The sequence below is a fragment of the Elephas maximus genome, chromosome 1 (assembly GCF_024166365.1).
Source record: "Elephas maximus indicus isolate mEleMax1 chromosome 1, mEleMax1 primary haplotype, whole genome shotgun sequence".
In the NCBI taxonomy this organism is placed as follows: Eukaryota; Metazoa; Chordata; class Mammalia; order Proboscidea; family Elephantidae; genus Elephas; species Elephas maximus.
In genome coordinates, this window is record NC_064819.1 from 177,698,837 (window position 1) to 177,717,865 (window position 19,029).

The 19,029-nt window shown below is 43.0% G+C and overlaps 1 protein-coding gene across 5 annotated transcripts in view; it reads right to left on the bottom strand.

Annotated features, from left to right (window-relative positions):
- Positions 1-19,029, bottom strand: part of FYN (FYN proto-oncogene, Src family tyrosine kinase) — a 237,726-nt gene that overhangs the window by 61,774 nt on the left and 156,923 nt on the right. For 4 of the 5 annotated variants that reach the window (XM_049899139.1, XM_049899112.1, XM_049899125.1 and 1 more), the window contains one exon: positions 1,531-1,788. In XM_049899139.1, the coding sequence (XP_049755096.1) occupies positions 1,531-1,777 (247 nt within the window). In that variant the 5' untranslated portion in view covers positions 1,778-1,788. Of the gene's footprint in view, positions 1-1,530; positions 1,789-16,062; positions 17,882-19,029 lie in introns of those variants that run through there. The other variant, XM_049899131.1, reaches the window with a different exon arrangement.

The window sequence follows — 19,029 nt, forward strand, 5'->3', positions numbered from 1 at the left end:
CAGAAGGTGATACACTCGTAGAACAGAAGTAGCTGGTGCCCACAGGCTCCGGGTCAGGTCCCCTGATATAACCACACTGCCACATATTGGGTGCAGAGGTAAGAAAGTCTCTGCTGATGCCTTGGCAGTGCTAACTCCCCAGAAAAAAAGGCACAATGGCTAAGTTATAAGACATCTGATCCCAAATGAGCTGAGAGTATAATGGTTGATGCTACAGTCTTTTAAACTTTTGTAATAAACAAAACAGTTTGGAACAAATAATGTCAAATATCTAGTTACCATGCTTCATATACTGGGAGAGGATTTTGGAAGACTAAGGATGCATGAGATAACTTCCAAACATTCTGGAAAACATATGTCTGAGAACATATGCCAGATATTTTACAAAGTATTAGCTAAGTCAGCAAATACACATGGCAGTAAAATGTAGCCCCTTGTGGTGTGAAAGAAAACTTCCAAAAAATGAGAAAGATTCCTTAAGGATACTTAAAACTAGATTTTAAAATAGGTAAGATACATGAAAATACTTATTGATAACCTCAGTCATGTGGAAAATAATGCAGAGACCAGACTGAGAGAGAGAGTAATAGAGAGAGAGAATTAGTAAAGACAAATGGCCAAAAAATAATGCAGCCAAGTGACTCCCTGGCTGGGAAGTAAGAGGTAGGCTGAAGGTTAGGGAGATGAAGGAAGAAGTACTGCCCCCATAAAGTGGTTCTTAAATGAGGGGGGATTTGTTACATCAGTATCTGGGGAACCCAAATATACGTGCCCAGACGCAGTCCTGGAGCTTCTGAGTCAAAACTCTGTGATGGGGCTGGGCACGTCCATTTTAGAAACGCCGCCTGAGTTATTGTGAGCCAGCTAGCCAAGGTTGACAGCCACGGGCCCAAAGTGCTTCTGTGGCATGCTGTGCCTTGCTAACCTGAACCTTAGTGCAGAATTTCCACAAAGCAGCAACTGGGCCCCTCCCCTGGCTCCCCTGCAGCCAGCATTTTGACTTGTACATCAAGCTCTGGCTTTTGACAACCCCCTCATCTTACAGGGCAGTGATGGTGTTTCAATGGCAGAAATCTCACCTTCCATGTAGGTGACCTGGGCTCAATTCCTGGCCAATGCATTTCATGCACATCCGCCACCCATCTGTTAGTGGAGGCTTGAGTGTTGCTATGGTGCTGAATGGTTTCAGCTGAGCTTCCAGACTACGACTAGGAGGAAATGACTGGCTATCACTGTCCAAAAATCAGTCAATGGATCACAATGGCCCAATCTACAACAGATCATCGGGATGGTGCAGGACCAAGTCGTGTTATGTTCCATTGTGTATGGCGTTGCCATGAATCAGGGGGGTTGATTCAACTGCAGCTAGCAACAACAAACATCTGATAGGGAATAGGTAAAAGATGATTACAAACTAAAATGTAAATTCCTTAATCAAGGTGAGCTGACTGAAGACAAATGTTCAACTGACAAAAAAGTTAAGAACAGCTGCCCCACTTGCCTTCTGCCCTCTGCCACCACGGGGCTTACCTGTTCCTCCTCTTGTGCGCAAGGTCCCAGTATGAGACGAAGAGTTCACACCCCCAAAGACGGTGAGTCCTTGGCCCCCTGCTGCGTGGAAGTTGTTGTAGTTTGGGATGGAGGTCACGCCGAAGCTGGGGTAGTGCTGAGGGGTGGGGTCTGTGCCATAGCGGTACCCAGAGCTCTGGTTCAGGCTGCCATCCCTCTCCTCCGTCAGTTTTGTTGCTTCTTTATCCTTACATTGCACACAGCCCATTATCTAAATTCCTGCCAAAACAAAGAGGAGGCCTATGAACTCGGATGCCTCTAGTTGCTGGGTTGCATTACTATTAAAGAGGAATACAAAGGCCACCCTTGGACATTTCAGGCCTCTAGGACCATGAGGAAAAGCATGGCTAAGGGTGATGGTTAGGAGGAATCTCTGTCTCTTTATACTTAATCACATTTGTTCCCCATACACTTTGGACAATGAGATCATCAGAGCAGAATGTTCACCACGCAGCAATTTTCCTCAAACGAGGCGCGTACCTCTTAAAATCCTGTAGTATCGCACACCTGCTAAAGACATCCCCCCAATACTTATGCTTTTCTTTAGTCATCTCAAAAAATAACACATGCTCTATAAAAGGAGTCTGTACAACATCTGAATAAAAACTTCTATCACAACAAAGGAAATCAAAGGAAGAGGGCATTGATGTGTTGGAAAAACCAGACAGTCCTTCAACAACTCAGCACGCTTTTTTGCTCATGGGTACCCATTCTTTACGCACAAATTTGGAAAGTTTTAAGCAATAAGATGATGATAAATATCAAAATTTAGAAATAGTTACTGGATGAAGATAAAATTGGCAGAAACTAAGAGGTCTGAGTATCCTCGCAGGATGTTGTGATAGCCTAGAGTAACAAAATCATTTCAAGCTGCTAATGAACTCCAAAAAATTTTTTTATTGATTTAATAATTTTGTTGTTGTTGTTGAGAATATACACAGCAAAACACACACCAATTCAACAGTGCCTACATGTACAATTCAGTGACATGGACAGCATCCTCTGAGTTGTGCAACTATTCGCACCCTCTTTTTCTGAGTTGTTCCTCCCTCGTTAACATCAACTCACTACCCCCTGCAGCCACCATCTAATCTTACAAGTTGCTGTTGTCACTTTGACCCCTTATAGATCGTTCTTAAAAGAGCCTAATGCTCAAGATAGACATTTTTTGCTAGTTAAGCTAAACTATTATTTGGTTTTAAGAACACTCTGGGGGATATTTTTGGTTTAAGGTTTAAAGATGATCTCAGGGCAATAGTTTCAGGGGTTCATCTAGCCTCTATGACTCCAGAAAATCTAGAGTCCATGAGAATTTTTAATTCTGTTTTGAATTTTCCTCCCTTTGATCAGGACACTTCCATAGAATCTTGGGTCAAACTGTTCAGTAATGTTAGTCGGGCACCATTCTGTTCTTCTGGTCTTAGGAAGGCAGTTTGTTCATGGAGGCAGTTAGCCACACATTCCATTTCTTCCTCCTATTCCTGACTCTCCTTCTTCCTCTGTTGCTTCAGGAGAATAGAGACCAATTGTTATGCCTTGGATGGCTGCTTGCAAGCTTTAAGACCCCAGGAACTACTAAAAGAATTAGGAGCTAGAACGGAAGCACTAAACATGTCATCAGGCCAATTAACTGGGATGTCCCATGAAACCATGACCCTAAACCTCCAAACAAAGGAACCAAATCCCATGACATTAAAAAAGATGCTAATTAACTTTCAAATTTTCATTAGCTTTTGCCATTTTCCAAAAACATTTAAAAAGATCACCCCCATGATCTAGAATTAGTTAGTAGTGGATTAACAGAGTGACTCATTGTCACCCCACCCGCCTCCAAATCTACTTTTCCTGGAAGCCTCTTTTCAGTAAACGGCACTACCAATGACCCAGTTGCTCAAGTCAGAATCCTGGGACACATCTTTATTTGCTCTTCTTTGTTTACTTCTCACTCTTTCTGTCTCACACTCTACTATCCAAACATACTGAACTTTTCAGTTCCTCAAAGGTTCCATTTTTTCACTCACCTTCAGGCCTTGGAACAGGGCCTTAAACACTCTTTCCCGCTCCGCTATGATACACAATGGATCCTCATGTCCTAGGTAAGACACCACTTCCTCTAGACAGTCTGCTCTGAGTTCCATACCTTCCCCGCTGGCTGGGTTAATACCCTTCCTAAGTGCTCCTGTGGCATCTTCACCTCCCTCATTATAGCCCCTATTGTGCCGTATTAAAACGGGGCCTGTCTACTTATCTCAGTGCCCAATAGGCTGTGAGTTCCAGGAAACCAGGGCCCCGTCCATTTTCATCACAGCTATATTGACGATGTGTAGCACACAGTAAAAAGAAAAACAAACCAAACTAGTTGCCATTGAGCTGATTCCGTTCATGACGACCACCATGTGTTTCAGTGTACAACTGTACTCTGCAGGGTTTTCAATGGTTGGTATTTTGGAAACAGATGACCACACCTTTCTTCTGAGGTACCTATGGGTAGTCTAGAACCTCCAACCTTTTGGTAAGGAGCTGGGGGCGTTGACTGTTGCACCACCCAGGGGACTCAATACACAGTGAATGAATGATTCTCCTAGCCCCTTATGTTTCTCTTTCATTCCTTCTTTCTGCATCATCAAAGCTAGGGCTTCTTCTCCCAACTCGTCTTTGATCAGCAGTGTACACTGCAGTTTTGAATTTACTGATGCATTTAAGAAGTGGAGAAGATGGAGAAACACAAGGTAAGTCAGCCAGGCTCCTCCATGTTGGACTGCAGTAGCCTGAGAGGCTGACGGGGGCAGAACATGCTATGGATGTCCCTGCCAAAACTTTGAAAAGCAGCCCTTTTGGGACCAAAGAACCAAATAAAAAACACATGACATCATGTGGAATTACATGTATTCACTGGGGAGGGCACAGCTGGCACAGTATGGGAAGAGACTTGAGCCAGCTTTTCTATATTATCTCGAAAACCAAAGTCAGGGCGGAGGGGTGTGGCTGACATATCAGATGTGGAGACTCCCAGCGACACTGTTCTGAGCACTGCTTTTCTGCTGGACTGGGTCACAGAAGCAGTATCAGACTGCTCTAAAGCCATCTTGCATTACATATTTCAATAAATACTTATTGAATGTCTGTTCCTGAGAATGGAAATGTTTGGAAACAAGCCGCCTACTGCTTGAGCTGAGATCACCCAGTCTGGAACACATTTACACATAAACCACTTGAGATTAATTTAAAGTACACCATTTCCAGCACGCTCTCCAGATTATGGTAAACGAACACAATTTTAACACTTTTCCAATAAAAAAAAAAAAAATTTTTTTTTTTTTTTTAGGAAATGCAAAATATTTCCAAGGCTTGATTTAAGGAGAATTTCATCATTAATTGCTGGTGTTGCTTCATAAGACTGATAAATATTTTGCTCACATGGTAGAAAGTTGCCCCAAGCTCTTACAAAGACCAGACAGGAAACAATTCTTGTCCCAGGTACGTTTTAAAGGGGATTTTATTGACCTACTGCAATTAGAGGATGTGAGAACTGAATCACAGAATCATATTATTTACACCAACAGTTCTCAGCTGGGGGTCATTCTGACTCCAGGAGACAGAATAGGCAAAGTCTTGAGGCATTTTCCAGTGTTACAACTCCGGGTGAGGAGTGTTACTGACATCTAGTAGGTAGAGGCCAGGGATGCTGCTAAACATCCTACAATGTACAAGACAGTCCCCTACAACAAAGAATTGTTTTTTTGTTGGTAGGTGCTATCAAGTCAGCTCTGAACCATAAGGACCCCATGTACAACAGAATGAAACATTGCCCAGTTCTGTGCCATCCTCAAAATCATTGCTATGTTGCAGCTACCATGCCAATTCCTCTTGTTGAAAGTTTTCCTCTTCTTCGCTGACCCTCTACTTTACCAAGCATGATGTCCTTCTCCAGGGACTGGTCCCTCCTGATAACATGTCCAAAGTATGTGTGACAAAGTCTCGCCGTCCTTGCTTCTAAGGAGCATTCACGCTGTACTTCTTCCAAGACAGATTTGTTCATTCTTCTGGCAGTCCATGGTGTATTCAACATTCTTCACCGACACCACAATTCAAAGGCATCAATTCTTCTTCAGTCTTTCTTATTCATTATCCAACTTTTGCATGCATATGAGGGAGCTGAAAACACCATGGCTTGGGTCCGGCGCACCTTAGTCCTCGAAGTGACATCTTTGCTTTTTAACACTTTAAAGAGGTCTTTTGCAGCAGATCTGCCCAAAGAATTACATGGACCCAAGTGTCATTATTGTCAAGGTTGAGAAAATCCTGAGCTATACAGAAGAAACAACTTATATCCACATCTTTGAAAAATTATAACAGTTGTCTCCCTTAGATGTTTTTGTTGTTGGTTCATTGTTGATTTTGTTTTGGGTTTGTGACTTTGGAGAAACACCATGCATTACAGAGTAGAACTGTTCCATAGGGATTTCTTTCCTTTTTTTTTTTTTTTTAATGGTACTTTAGATGAAAGTTTACAGAGCAAGTTAGTTTCTCCTTAAACAATTAATACAGAAATTGTTTTGTTACACTGGTTGTCAATCAATAGAGTTTTCTTGGCTGTAATCTTCATGGAAGATTGCCAGGTCTATTTCTTCTGCTGGGTGGGTTTGAACAGCCAGCCTTTTGGTTAGCAGCTGAGTGCAAACCGTTTGCACCACCCACGGACCTTTGTCTCCTGTATATGCAGGTGATTAACATGCAACCCAGAATGTCTTCCTTAGGAGAGAAAGCATGCTAGATGGAAGGAGGCAAGTAAAAACACTGACATGAAATGCTCTGATATTTCTCTAGAAGCTTGTTCACTGTGATAGAGAAACAGAAGCAAGAAACGAACGAGAACTCTCATGACAAACTACAATTCCAACCCCAACAAGACTATATCAGAACCACCAAACTAAGGAAAAACAGTCACTCAAAATCCTACTGAGAAAGTACCACCACGGTAATGTATACAATTAACAGCTTATATATGATTTTCTGAAATAATGGAAGGAAAAATATCCTAAGTTCCTCAAAGGCAGGGATTATTTTTGTTTGTTGTTTTACTATAGCACCTCCAGTGTCCAGAACAGTGTTTGGCACACATGAGAAAGTCAATAAATATTTATTACATTAATGAATAATAAAAAGATTTCAATAAATCCATTTTAGAGAAAGCATTCTCTTTCATTTCTCTTTCACAGAAGGGCAGCCCCATCAGCACTTACAAATTTACAGTTTTGAGTTAAGTAATGTTTCTGCCCAGATCTTGTTTACTCTCCCCACTTTATTAAAATAGCCTTAAAACAGAAAGGAATGGAAATAAATCAGTAAATGCAGGCCTCAGCCATTAAAAGTTAATTACAATGAAAATATTTGTATAAGATTTTGTACTCTTCTTCCTCCCACTTGGGGCATTTGGACTAACCATTTCCTGATGGTAGAGTCAGAGGTGCTTTATGCGTTGTACTCAATGTGATCAAGCTGTTTGCCAGGAGGCAAAGTTCTGAGCATTCAAGTTAAAATCAAAGAAATGATGCCATATTATACACAGTCATGTGGTGAGGCTTTTATGCCCAATTCTGTAGCTTCATCATGAACATGTTGTTGTTGTCAGCTGCCATTGAGTCAGTCTCTGACTCATGGCGACCCAATGTACAATGGGATTACACTGCTGTGATCCACATGGTTTTCACTGGTGGATTTTCGCAAGTATATTGCCAGGCCTTTTTTCCGTAGTCTGTCTTAGTCTGGAAGCTCTGATGGAACCTGTTCAACCTCACAGCAACACACAAGCCTCTACTGACAGACGGGTGTGGTGGCTGCACTTGAGGTGCATTGGCTGGGAATCAAACCCAGGTCTTCCACATGAAAAGTGAGAATTCTATCACTGAACCACCAGTTCCCATGAGAACCACTGAATAATGACAGTCTAATAATTTGAGAACCACCGAATAATGACACTCTGAAAGTAGAGCCTTGGAATTGCTCTGATCCAGAGACAACACATACCACAAGCTCATGGCAATTGCTCTCTGTACATTGCTATGCCTGTCAAAACAAAACAAAACCTGCTGCCATCAAGTTGATGCCAACTCATGGCAACCCTGTAGGACACAGTAGAACTGCCCCATAGGGTTTCCAGAGCTGTAATCTTTATGGAAGCAGACTGCCACATCTTTCTCTCACAGAGCAGCTGGTGGGTTCGAACCGCTGACCTTTTGGTTAGCAGCCAAGAGTTTAATTGTTGCACCACCAGGGCTCTTCTATGCCTATAATATAGGTGAAAAAGCATTTTGATCAACAGGATCCTGTACCTGTGGTCAGGTTGTCTGGATTATAACTGTGAAGTCTCTGTTCTCCAATCACGCTGCAAACTGAGAGGCTGTTTCTACCATTCAAGTAAAACTCAATTTACTTAACCTTCCTTATTCCTGGGAGCTTCTCAAATGCACCAACGGCATTAACCAACACGGCAAGAGTTACCAAACAGGGAACTCAAGGATCACTACACTATGCTCCTGTGAGCATGGCAGACATCATCGACTGATCATTTCGATTGATTACTGCTGATGCGCCACGATGTGGTCTCTGAATTCCCTTCACATTACTCTCTAGTGATCACTTGACAGAAAGGATGGAATCTATTCATTACTGTAGGCATAGGGTGCTATGACCCAAAGTGACCCTAGCTGATCATACACTTCCTCCTCCTGCTACCACAGACCACAGTCTGGTGTACCAGATGTGCATTAAATCCAGAGCTGCTCACATTTCCTCATATGCCAACCAACAGAGCAATGTCAGCATGCTCAGTGATGACATTATGGTACGCAGGAAAAGATTTCAGGCGTGTGCAGTAGAAATACCAAAATGGAAAAAAAAAAAACCCATGGAAAATCTTTTGCACAAGCAAATGACTTTCTCCTGAGGCACATAAACTCACAGGTAGGCCGAGGGCTGGCAGGAGGAAGAATGGTGAAGCTGACCACAAATAACTTTAATTTCAGCAGCGTAAGCTCTTTTGCCTCAGAAACCAACCCAGGTGGGCGTGGAGAAGTCATAGCCCTGAGGCATAACTCATCCATCCTCCTGACAGTCCAAGCAGACATCCTGGACTTTGGAGAGTGACAGGTAAAGCCACACTTGGCCAGCACTCTGATGTGGCATGCTTCCTGGTGCTATCATTCACTTCCCTTTTAGCAAGTCTCCACTTTCCCAGGGCAGGTATCATAGTGGAAGTAAAAGAACAAGGAAGGGAACTGAACTAAGCAACTAGAAACCAAATGAAAGTTTCTAGGGAACAGTTAAGAAGGAAAAAAAAAAAAAAAGGAATTTCAGCTAAATTGTAGATCCACTTCACACTTTCATACACTTCTCTGTGAAAACAGCAAAAACCTGCAGCTTAACAAGCTAGAAGTAATAAAAAAAAAAAAAAAAAGCGCGAGAGAAAAGGATAAGGCACAGCAGAGACACAGAAATTATTTAACTTCAGAATAGAAGATTTATGGCAGGGGGCTCTCGATCTTTGTTAAATCGGCAACTTCCACAAGAATCCACCTGAGATAATCTGCTATGTTCTCCATGGAGAAAGCTAATCCCTTAAAGGTGCAGGGAAGCCTTTCCTTAGTTTTCACCAGGTAACTGTTGGAAGCACAGCATTTACAGACAGATGAGTGTCACATCGGTAGCAAAGGTGGTTGGATCATAAAACCTGTCACCCAAATTTCCCAGTATCTTTCACCCCTTCCCCCCACATCTGCAATGGGACTTTCCTCCTTTGTAGGACTCTGGGTCAGATGATCCTACCACCCCACAGGGGAATACAAGCAATGCTGCCTTTTGGGGTCAGTCAGGACAGACGGGCCAGGGCTGATAAGGGAGGGTGGAGGGAAAGTAGGACCACGCTGGACATGTTCAGAAGCACAAACACTCCCTAAGGTCCTAAAACAAGGGAGGAGGTCATAGTTGGGTTGACACTTGGGAGATGTAACTACCTGGGGCTGAACCACTGGTACTGGGTCCAGCCAGTGGTCTCAACCTAGCTGAAAAAAAAAAAAAAGAGTATACAGGACTGTCAAAGTGGGAAAATCCTCTTTGCTGCCAAATGGAGGGAAGGAGTGAACATCACTGCCTTGCTGAAAAGGTGGTATGGAAGGCAGATTTCTAACATGTCAGCCAAGATTCTCATCCTAGTGCACATGCCCTGTGTCATCCCTGTTGCTGTTGTTGTTAGCTGACGTCAGGTTGGTGTCCAACTCATGGCAGCCCCATGTACAATGGAATGAAATGGTGCCGGATCCTATGCCATTCCCATAATTGGTTGAAAACTGTTGTGACTCACAGGGTTTTCAGTGGCTGATTTTTAGAAGAAGATGACCAGGGCTTTTTTCCTAGTCCACCTTAGTCTGGAACCTCCGTTGAAACCTGTTCAGCATCACAGGAACACACAAGCCTCCACTAACAGATGGGTGGTGGCTGTGCGTGGGGTACACAGCCTGGAACTGAACTCAGGTCTCATACATGGAAGGCAGGAATTCTACCACTGAACCACCAATGCCCCCATAACCCCTGGGATGTGGGAATGATAAGACAGTCACTCATATGATTAAGTTATGTTAGGTGGCACACCTGAATTTAAGAAAGGAAGATTATCCTGGGTGTATCTGACCTAATTATGTTAGACTTTAAAAAAGACTGGGCTTTTCCTAGAGAAGTAGATGCAAAGTGAGAGAGGGATTCGATGTGAGGGAAACTCTGCTGCTGGTTTGAAGATGGAGGGTTCTGTCTGGCAAGGAATGTGGGTGGCTTCTAGGAGATGAAAATAGCCCCCAGCTGACAGTCCGCAAGGAAATGGGGATCTCAGTCCTACAACCACAAGGAACTGATTTCTGCCAATAACCTCAGTGAGTTTGGAAACGGGTTCTTTCTTGTCGAACCTCCAGATGAGACTGCAACTGGCTGACACCTTAATTTTAGCCTTGCTGGGCCAAGAACCCAGCCGCGCTATGCCTAGGCTCCTGACCCACGTAAGTGTAGACTAATAAATGGGTGGTGGTGTGGGCCACTAAGTCTTTAGTAATCTGTTACCACAGCAATAAAAATCTAATACCTATTTTGGTGAGATGGGGCACAACAGAGACAAGGGCTCCAATCTCCAGTGATGACCAGAATAACGAGTGCTCACTGTGGGCCAGGCACATGCTGTGCACTGGACACACGTTATCTCCTGAATTCTCATGACAACTCTAAGAAATAGGTATTGTTATTCTGCCTCACTTTACAGTGGAGGAACGTGAGGCCCAGAGAGGCTGGAGAATTTGCCTGCAGCTATGGCAGTGGTGGGGATGGGATTTGAAGCCAGACGGACTGACTTCATGGCCAGCATGCTGAATCTCAATACTAGAGCTATCTTCTGTACCATGGAAGCCTGGCCACTTTGTGTTAGGGTGTGGGTGCAAGAATGGGAGTGGAGATGGGAGGTGCTGAGGCAGAGAGACCTGTGGGGGAGGATTGCCGGTTCTACAAAACCCAGGTTCATGTGCATAATTAATACAGGCCCTGATTTCAGGACCTGGCCTCACTCTCCCACTTTCAAAATCCACTCCCCAAACAGTGGACTCTGTAGAGTTACCAGTATCACTCGAGGAGTGGAGAGTCACTGTCTTCCATGACGTGGTTTGGCATCTTAATGAACGTCAGAGCCAATGGCACTAAACCAGTAAACCAGTTGCTGTCAAGTCAGTTCCAACTTATGGTGACCCCATGTGTGTCAGGGTAGGACTGTGCTCTGTAGGGTTTTCAATGGCTGTGATGTGTTGGAAGTAGAATGCCAGGCCTTTCTTCCAAGGTGCCTCTGGGTGAACTCAGATCTCCAACTTTAGTTTTCTGACCTTTCTTAGACATGATAGGGGTACATATATATCCAAAAGACTCAGCACTGGTTTCCTTGATATAAAAGTGAGTGTTCCTATTACATTTAAAATATGATTTGCTTTACAGGCAAAACTCTCTGGAACATATACAGATTCTGTCTTAGTTATCTAGTGCTGCTGTAACAGAAATACCGCAAGTGGATGGCTTTAACAAACAGAAATTTTTGTTATTCTCTCACGTTTAGGAGCCTAGAAGTCCAAATTCAGGACACCAGCTCTAGCAGAAGGCTTTCTCTCTCTCTGTCAGTTCTGGGGGAAGGTCTCATCTTAATCTTCCCCTGGGTCCAGGAGGTTCTCAGTGCAGGGACCCCAGGTCCAAAGAATATGCTCCGCTCCTGGCTCTTCTTTATTGGTGGTAATGAGGGCCCTCTTTACTACTGGAAGCATAGTCATCAACATCTTTAAGACTAACCAGACTTGAGGACCAATTTAAAAAACTCATCCTTACAATTTTGTGTCTCTAGAACTAGTCTTGGTACCAAATGTCTTAAACTCGGTACTCTAGTGAAGTGTGTGTATATATATGTATACACATACATGTTTATCTCAAGGAAATGGCTCACACAGTTGTAGAGGCTGGCAAGTCCCAAGTCCCTGGTTCAGGTGTCAGGCTGGAGGCTTCTCCTGACTCACACAGCTACAAGGGCTGATGAGCCCAAGATCAGTAGGTCAGATGGCAAGTTGCTGGCTCACAGAGGCTGATGAATTCAAGATTGGTAAATAAGATGGCAGCCTGCTGGCTAAGAGGCTGTGGAGGCTGATGAATCCCAAGATCGGCAGCTAAGTTGCTAGCTCAAGTCCTAAGAACCAGAGGTCAGATGAGAACCAGCCAGACGCAGGATTCAGAGTGAGAGCCTTGCTGGAACATCCATTTATATACTGGAGGCAGGTCACACCCCCAAGGAAACTCCCTTTCAACTAGCTGGCTGTTCATAACAGATCTCATGGAGTTGGTTATATCATTACATAACTGCCAAACCACTGAGAATCATGGCCCAGCCAAGTTGATGTACAATCTTAAACCATCACACTACATAACCTGAGATATACCTGTAATACCTTCTCTAACCACAAAATAACAGGCATCTACTCTTGGTGGAGACCTGTGAGGGAAAGCCCCCACCAAACACAAGTAAAAACAAACTACAGTCTCTGAGGTGAGAAGATTGATATGAGGTATAAACAATGCAGACGCTGGCCACAGGCAACAATGGGAGACAGAGCCTATTTAAACATCCAATCAAAGCTTTAATTCCAAAATAAAGAGGTGAAGTTGGACCTACTCAATCATTTATGTATGACTTTGCAAAGGTCCTCTGGAGGGTGATGGGGATGGGTCATGTTCTATACTGCACAGCAAAGAAACTGAGCTAATATCAATCACTCTAAAAAATGTCATATTAAGAAAAAGCCACATTCCTGGCCTAGAAGATTTTTTTTGGCTACCCACCTCCAGCTTGTCTTGTCCAGATGACCCCCAGGCTGAGAAGAGGTGGCCCACATCCCTGAAGCATATTCTCCTTTCTTTTCTGTATAATCTCCCATTCCCCAATGCTCAGAGATTCAAAAGCACTTAATAAAAAAGAGCTGAAAACATGAGACCCCAATGGTGAGACTTAACACTGTAGTCCACTAAATGCTGGAACCGTTCCCAAACTCAAATTGCCAAATGAGGCTTTAACACCAAACTGTGGAAAGGCTCCAAAAGGAGGGTAAGAACATTTCTTCTTATATTCGTTTCACTTTGGATCTCAGGGTTAAGACAAGAGCCAAATGGGGATGAAAATAGGCATTTGTACATTTTAACCCTATCTTTGCCAAAGGGTTCAGGGCACAAATTTAAGAGTTATTCAGGCTTCTCCCCAATCCCTTTTGGACCATTGAGAAGTCCCTTGTGGGTAATATCTTACATTTTATTTAACTTTTATTGAGATATAACTCACATACCATAAAGATCAACTCTTTTAATGTATACAGTTAAGAGGTTTTTAGTATATTCACAAAGTTGTACAACCATCACCACTATCTAATTCCAGAATATTTTCATCACCCTAAGGGAAAACTGTACCCATGAGCAGTCACTCCCCATTCCTCACTCTCCTAGACCATGGCAACCACTCATCTACATTATATCTCCATGAATTTGCCTACTCTGGACATTTCATATAAATAGAATCATACAATACGTGGCCTTCTGTGACTGGATTCTTTCACTTAGTATAATGTTTATGAGGTTCAATCACATTGCAGCATGTACCAGTACTTCATTCCATTTTATGGCTGAACAATATTCCACTGTGTGGATCAGCCATTGAAAACTCTATAGAGCACAGTTCTATTCTGACACGCATGGGGTCACCGTGAATCGGAATCGACTTGATGGCAGCTGGTACAGGTGGTGTGCATATACCAAATGTTCTTTATCCATTCATCAGTTCAGGGACATTTGGGTTGTCTCCACTTTTTTTTTGGCTGTTATGAATAATGCACCTATGAACATTCATGTATAAGTTTTGGGGCAGGTATATGCTTTCAATTTTCTTAGGTTAATATTTTAATATATAAGAAATTTATATAGATGAGAAAATCCCTAAAATTAGGTAAATGGGAAAGCATGCGAAGTGGCAATTCAAAACAAAAAAGAAAAGCAACTTCTTAAACATATGGGAAAATACTACCTTCAGCAGTAGTCAAAGAAACACAATTTAGTAAGATACTATCTTTTACTTCTACATTAATAAAAATTAAAAAAAAAAAAATCTACCCAGTAGTGATGAAAGTCCAGTGAAATGAATATTTTCATCCACTGCTGATGTAAGACCTGGCATTAGTATATAACCTTTCAACAAACCAATTTGACAGTATTATCAAAAACTTCAAACTCTTTGACCTACGAATCTCTGCTAAAGAAATACTTTTATAAAAATGACAAGCAAAGAGGTTCTAAAAAGTCTTATTTATAATTTGAACAATTAGACAACTTCCTAACTAGCAATAGGGCACTGACTAAATTATAAGGTATGCCCACAGCAGAGGCACTGGGGTGGGATAGCGGAAAGTTAAATAGAAATGAAATGTGATAATATGGAAAAGTGTTCATGCTATATTAAGAGTTGTGTGACTGTAACCATGTTACAAATGTCTAGAAAACTCTTCAGAAGGAAACATACTGAGATGCTTACTGGTAGTGCGCAGGTGATAACATCATGGACGACTGTTCTTTCTTCTGACTCTGTTTCCGTGTTTCTCAGATTTTCTACACTGAGAATGCACTGGTTCTATAATGAGAATAAATAATCTTTCTTTTTTAATAAGGTGCCTTTGATTTTATGGTACAGCTTAATTTGTGGATAAGTTGACAACAACCATACAAAATTGATGAAAATGTCTTGTGAACTGAAAAATTAAAAGAGTGAGAAAGAGTGACTGATTTCAGTCTGTTAAGAGGCAACCACCTTTTCTGGAGAGTGTGAAAGGTGAAAGGTGCCAAAGGACACAGGCTCTTCTGAGTGTGTTTTCATAACATCTGCGCTTCGAAGTAGGCGGTGGGGGAGTAGTGCAGGGAGTGGATGGGGAATGCACGTGGCTGGACGGCCAGAGAAATCTAATTAAGGGCACAGAGAAAGCAAAACTGTATAGTCAGCTCAGAATACTGTGTAGGTGGCAAGTGGCAGAACCTGGGATAATAGAACCGAGAGGAGTATAGCTAGATTGGTGGGTTCTTGAGAATGTTTGGGCACAAAGTACTAGGTACTAGGGAATCCACCAGCCTGAGAATGACAGCACTTACCCAGGTCAACCTGGAAGCCTGCTAAGGAGCTCTGATTGCTGAGGTCCTGGAGGACCTCTCTCTGAGGGGGGTCCTGAAGACCACATCTTGGCATGGCTCTAAGGAGGTGGGGAGGACAAAACAAAGCACTTTTGTTCTTTGGGTGCCTGCTGAAGGTGGAGGCAGGGGGACTTGCTCAGGGTACCAGGCAGAACAATTCTGCATTTTGCCCTCACTTTTCCTCTTGTAATCTTCACCCTTTCCTGTTGGGGCATTCAGCCTGGCATTTTGATGCTTCTATTTTCTAGCCATTATCCCTAGAACTCTGGGCAATCCAAAGAGCAAGCAACAGCAGTTTATGTAATCTGAAATTGTAAAACACACACAAAAGATCATGAACCATGTTTCTTCCTAAGGTTGATATTCAGTCAAGTATCTTTCTACCATCCTTGCCTCTGTTCCATAAAAACTACCACTGAAAAACAAAAATGTGGGCTGTATTCACGAACTAGCAGAGAGAAATGGGAAGGTGAGTGTCGCATCTGGGCCGCCATGGCAGAGGCTGGCCTTCTGGGCTGTGCCTGCTGAAGGAGCAGTTGTTACAGAAATGGCCAGGGGCCTGAGGGTCAGGGTGTCACCTGGCAGAACCACAAGAAAATACATCAGCAAAAAGTGGCTGCTTCAGCAAGTGTCATCAATGGCCCCTCCCTGCCAAAACCAAGGATGAAAGGGAGAGGTTCTCTCTCCAAGGCCAAACAAAAACCTGCCACTCACTCACTCTCCATAGAGGTGCCTCGCCAGGTGATTCTGCAAACGTGGCCTCATCCTTTAATTCACCAGTACCAGACAAGAAGACTGAACTCCTTTAAAAGAAACAGAATGGACTTGGAGTGAGGAAAATTTTTCTTTTTGCCATCAAGCTCACAGAACTGTGCTTTGGGTTCCATGTCTCCCCTTCTCACTGGTCATGTATCTGGAGACGAAGTCAAAGCCCATCAAAATCTACTGCCCTGAGACTCTGGCGGAGAGGCCATTTGCACTGCGCTTTTGGGACAGAGGCTGATGTCTTTTCTTTAGAGAATGACATGAAACCTAGTCCCTCTGCCTCTGAACCTTTACACTGGCACTTTATTCAAGTTACAAGGAATGAGCAATGCCAGCAGTGATAACTTTTGCATTCCTTGGTGTGGTTTAGAATTTCAAAGCTTCTCGGCAACTGTTTTGGTGTGAATGCTGATAAAGTAGGCAGTCAGAAAACAAACCTTTCTCTAATCCCACTGCTTCTGCTGGGACAAGCAACAATGGTGCCGAATGGAACAAAGGGAGCAGAGGCCAACTGACTCGAGTCAGTCTCCTACTTCCACTTCATCACCTAAAGGAAGTGACCACTGTCTCTCCCTTCTTTTGAATTTAATTTCCTTACCCTTGATAAAGGAGCCCTGGTGGTGCAACGGTTACTGCTCGGCTGCTAACCAAAATGCTGGCAGTCTGAGCTTACCCAGCAGATCTTCGGGAGAAAGACCTAGTAATCTACTTCCATGAAGATCACAGCCAAGAAATCCTATGGTGCAGTTCTACTGTGTCACATGGGGTTGCTACGAGCTGAAATTGACTCCATGGTACCCAACACCACCACCATCCCTGGTAAGCCCAGGTTGGCTGGTTATGTGGTGTTTGCCTCAGTGAAGCATTCGGAAAAGATCTGCCATCACAAAAGCCGCCGCCATCAGAGATGCAGTGGGAATTAAAGGAGAGAGGACAAGGAAGAGAAAGAAAATGTAGCACCCACTGAAGGCAGTCAGGGATGCTTTCCCCCTGCAACAAATAAAAAGCAGTATTTGGGATGGCAACTTGTGGCTACTTTATGTAGAAGGAACACGTTACATGGGTTAGACCACTTGTTGATAACCTACTTAATACCTGATAGAAATCTGGTTAGGTTTTTGTTAACAAATCCAAAAGAGACAAGACTTGGTATTTACCAGCAGTGGCTACATTTTATAAAGACTTTGTTGCTGTTAGGTGCGGTCAAGTCAGTTTCCACTCATAGCAACCCCATGTACACCAGAACGAAACACTGCACCATTTTCACAGTTGTTGCTTTGCTTAAACCCATCATTGTAGCCATGGTGTCAGTCCATCTTGCTGAGTGTCTTCCTCTCTTTTGCTGATCTTCTACTGAACATGACATCCTTCTCCAGGGACTGCTCCCTCCTAATAACGTGTCCAAAGTACGCGAGATAAAGTTTCATCATACTTGCTTCTAAGGAGCAGTCTGGCTGTACTTCTTCCATGCAAATTTGTTCATTCTTCTGGCAGTCCATGGTACATTCAATATTCTTCTCTAATACCACGATTCACAGGCATCAATCTGAGAAACTGTACTATATGAAGAAGAACGTGGCATTGGGGTTGGAGAAAGACCCATTAACAATCTGCGATTGCGCAGATTACACAACCTTGCTTGCTGGAAGTGAAGAGGATTTGAAGCACTTAAACTGGTGAAGCTCAAAGACCACAGCCTTCAGGGTGGATTACAAATCAACATAAAGAAAATAAAATTCCTCACAACTGTACCAATAAGCAATATTATGATAAACAAAGAAAATACTGAAGTTGTTAAGGATTTCATTTTACTTGGATCCACAATCAATGCCCACGGAAGCAGCAGTCAAGAAATCAAATGATGCATCACATTGGGCAAATCTGCTGCAAAAGACCTCTTTAAAGTGTTAAAAAGCAAAGATGTCACTTTGAGAACTATGGTGAGCCTGACCGAGCCATAGTATTTTCAATTGCTCATATGATATGAAAGCTGGACAATGGATAAGGAAAATGTATAAACGCTATTGCTTATAAAATTTAAGGTAAAGCAATTAAATAGTGACTTTTCATTTTGCATATGAACGAGGGCAGAATTTTTTTTTTTTTTTTGGAGTGTTGTCTTACAGTGTAATTAAATTTGAGGTTATCTCCTTAAAAACGGCACAGCAGTTAATCCTCCCTTTTTCTATAGCTGGCAGAATTCAGATAGGGTTGCTGGGGGCCTGAGGGACATAGGCTTGACAACCCTGAGGCCCAAATCATTATTGCTAAAATAAGTGAGTAGTGTGAGGGTGAGGACAGATGAGGGGTGTGGCTCATTGTCTCACCAAATCCATTCCCCCCTTCTTTCATAGTAAGAGTTTTAGCTAGGCTTATGGCTATGCAGCTGCAGGCTATATTTTCCAGATTCCCTTGCAGCTAGGTGTGGTCATATCACTAAATTCTGGCCAAATGGTTGTGAGTGGATGTGATATATGCAACTTTCGAGTCATGGTTCTTCAAAGGGGAGCTAGTTGCCCTTCATTCTCCTTCCTACTTCGTGTGGATTAGAAAGTAGATGTGGTGCTAGTGTACTGATTTCAATAAGGCAGAGGATGGCAACCCAACAGGGAATGGCAGAGCCTTAGGACAAAAGGAGCCCGGGCCTGGGTGGCCTTGTGAGGCACAAATGTTCTCCCCTCTAAAGTACCGATCTCTGACCCTAACATGAAAGAGGCATGGACGTCTATCTTGGGTAAGCCACTTTTTTTTGGGAGGAAGGTGGTCCTTTTTGTTATAGCAGACAGCCTGTACTCTAACACAAGGGTCATATGTTGGGTCATGTGGTTTTTTTTTTTTTTTCTCCTGCCTCTAGAACCAGTAAGAGCTTCTGACTTCCTCTGATGCTGACAGTTGATCTTGGATTAATTCAGGGGT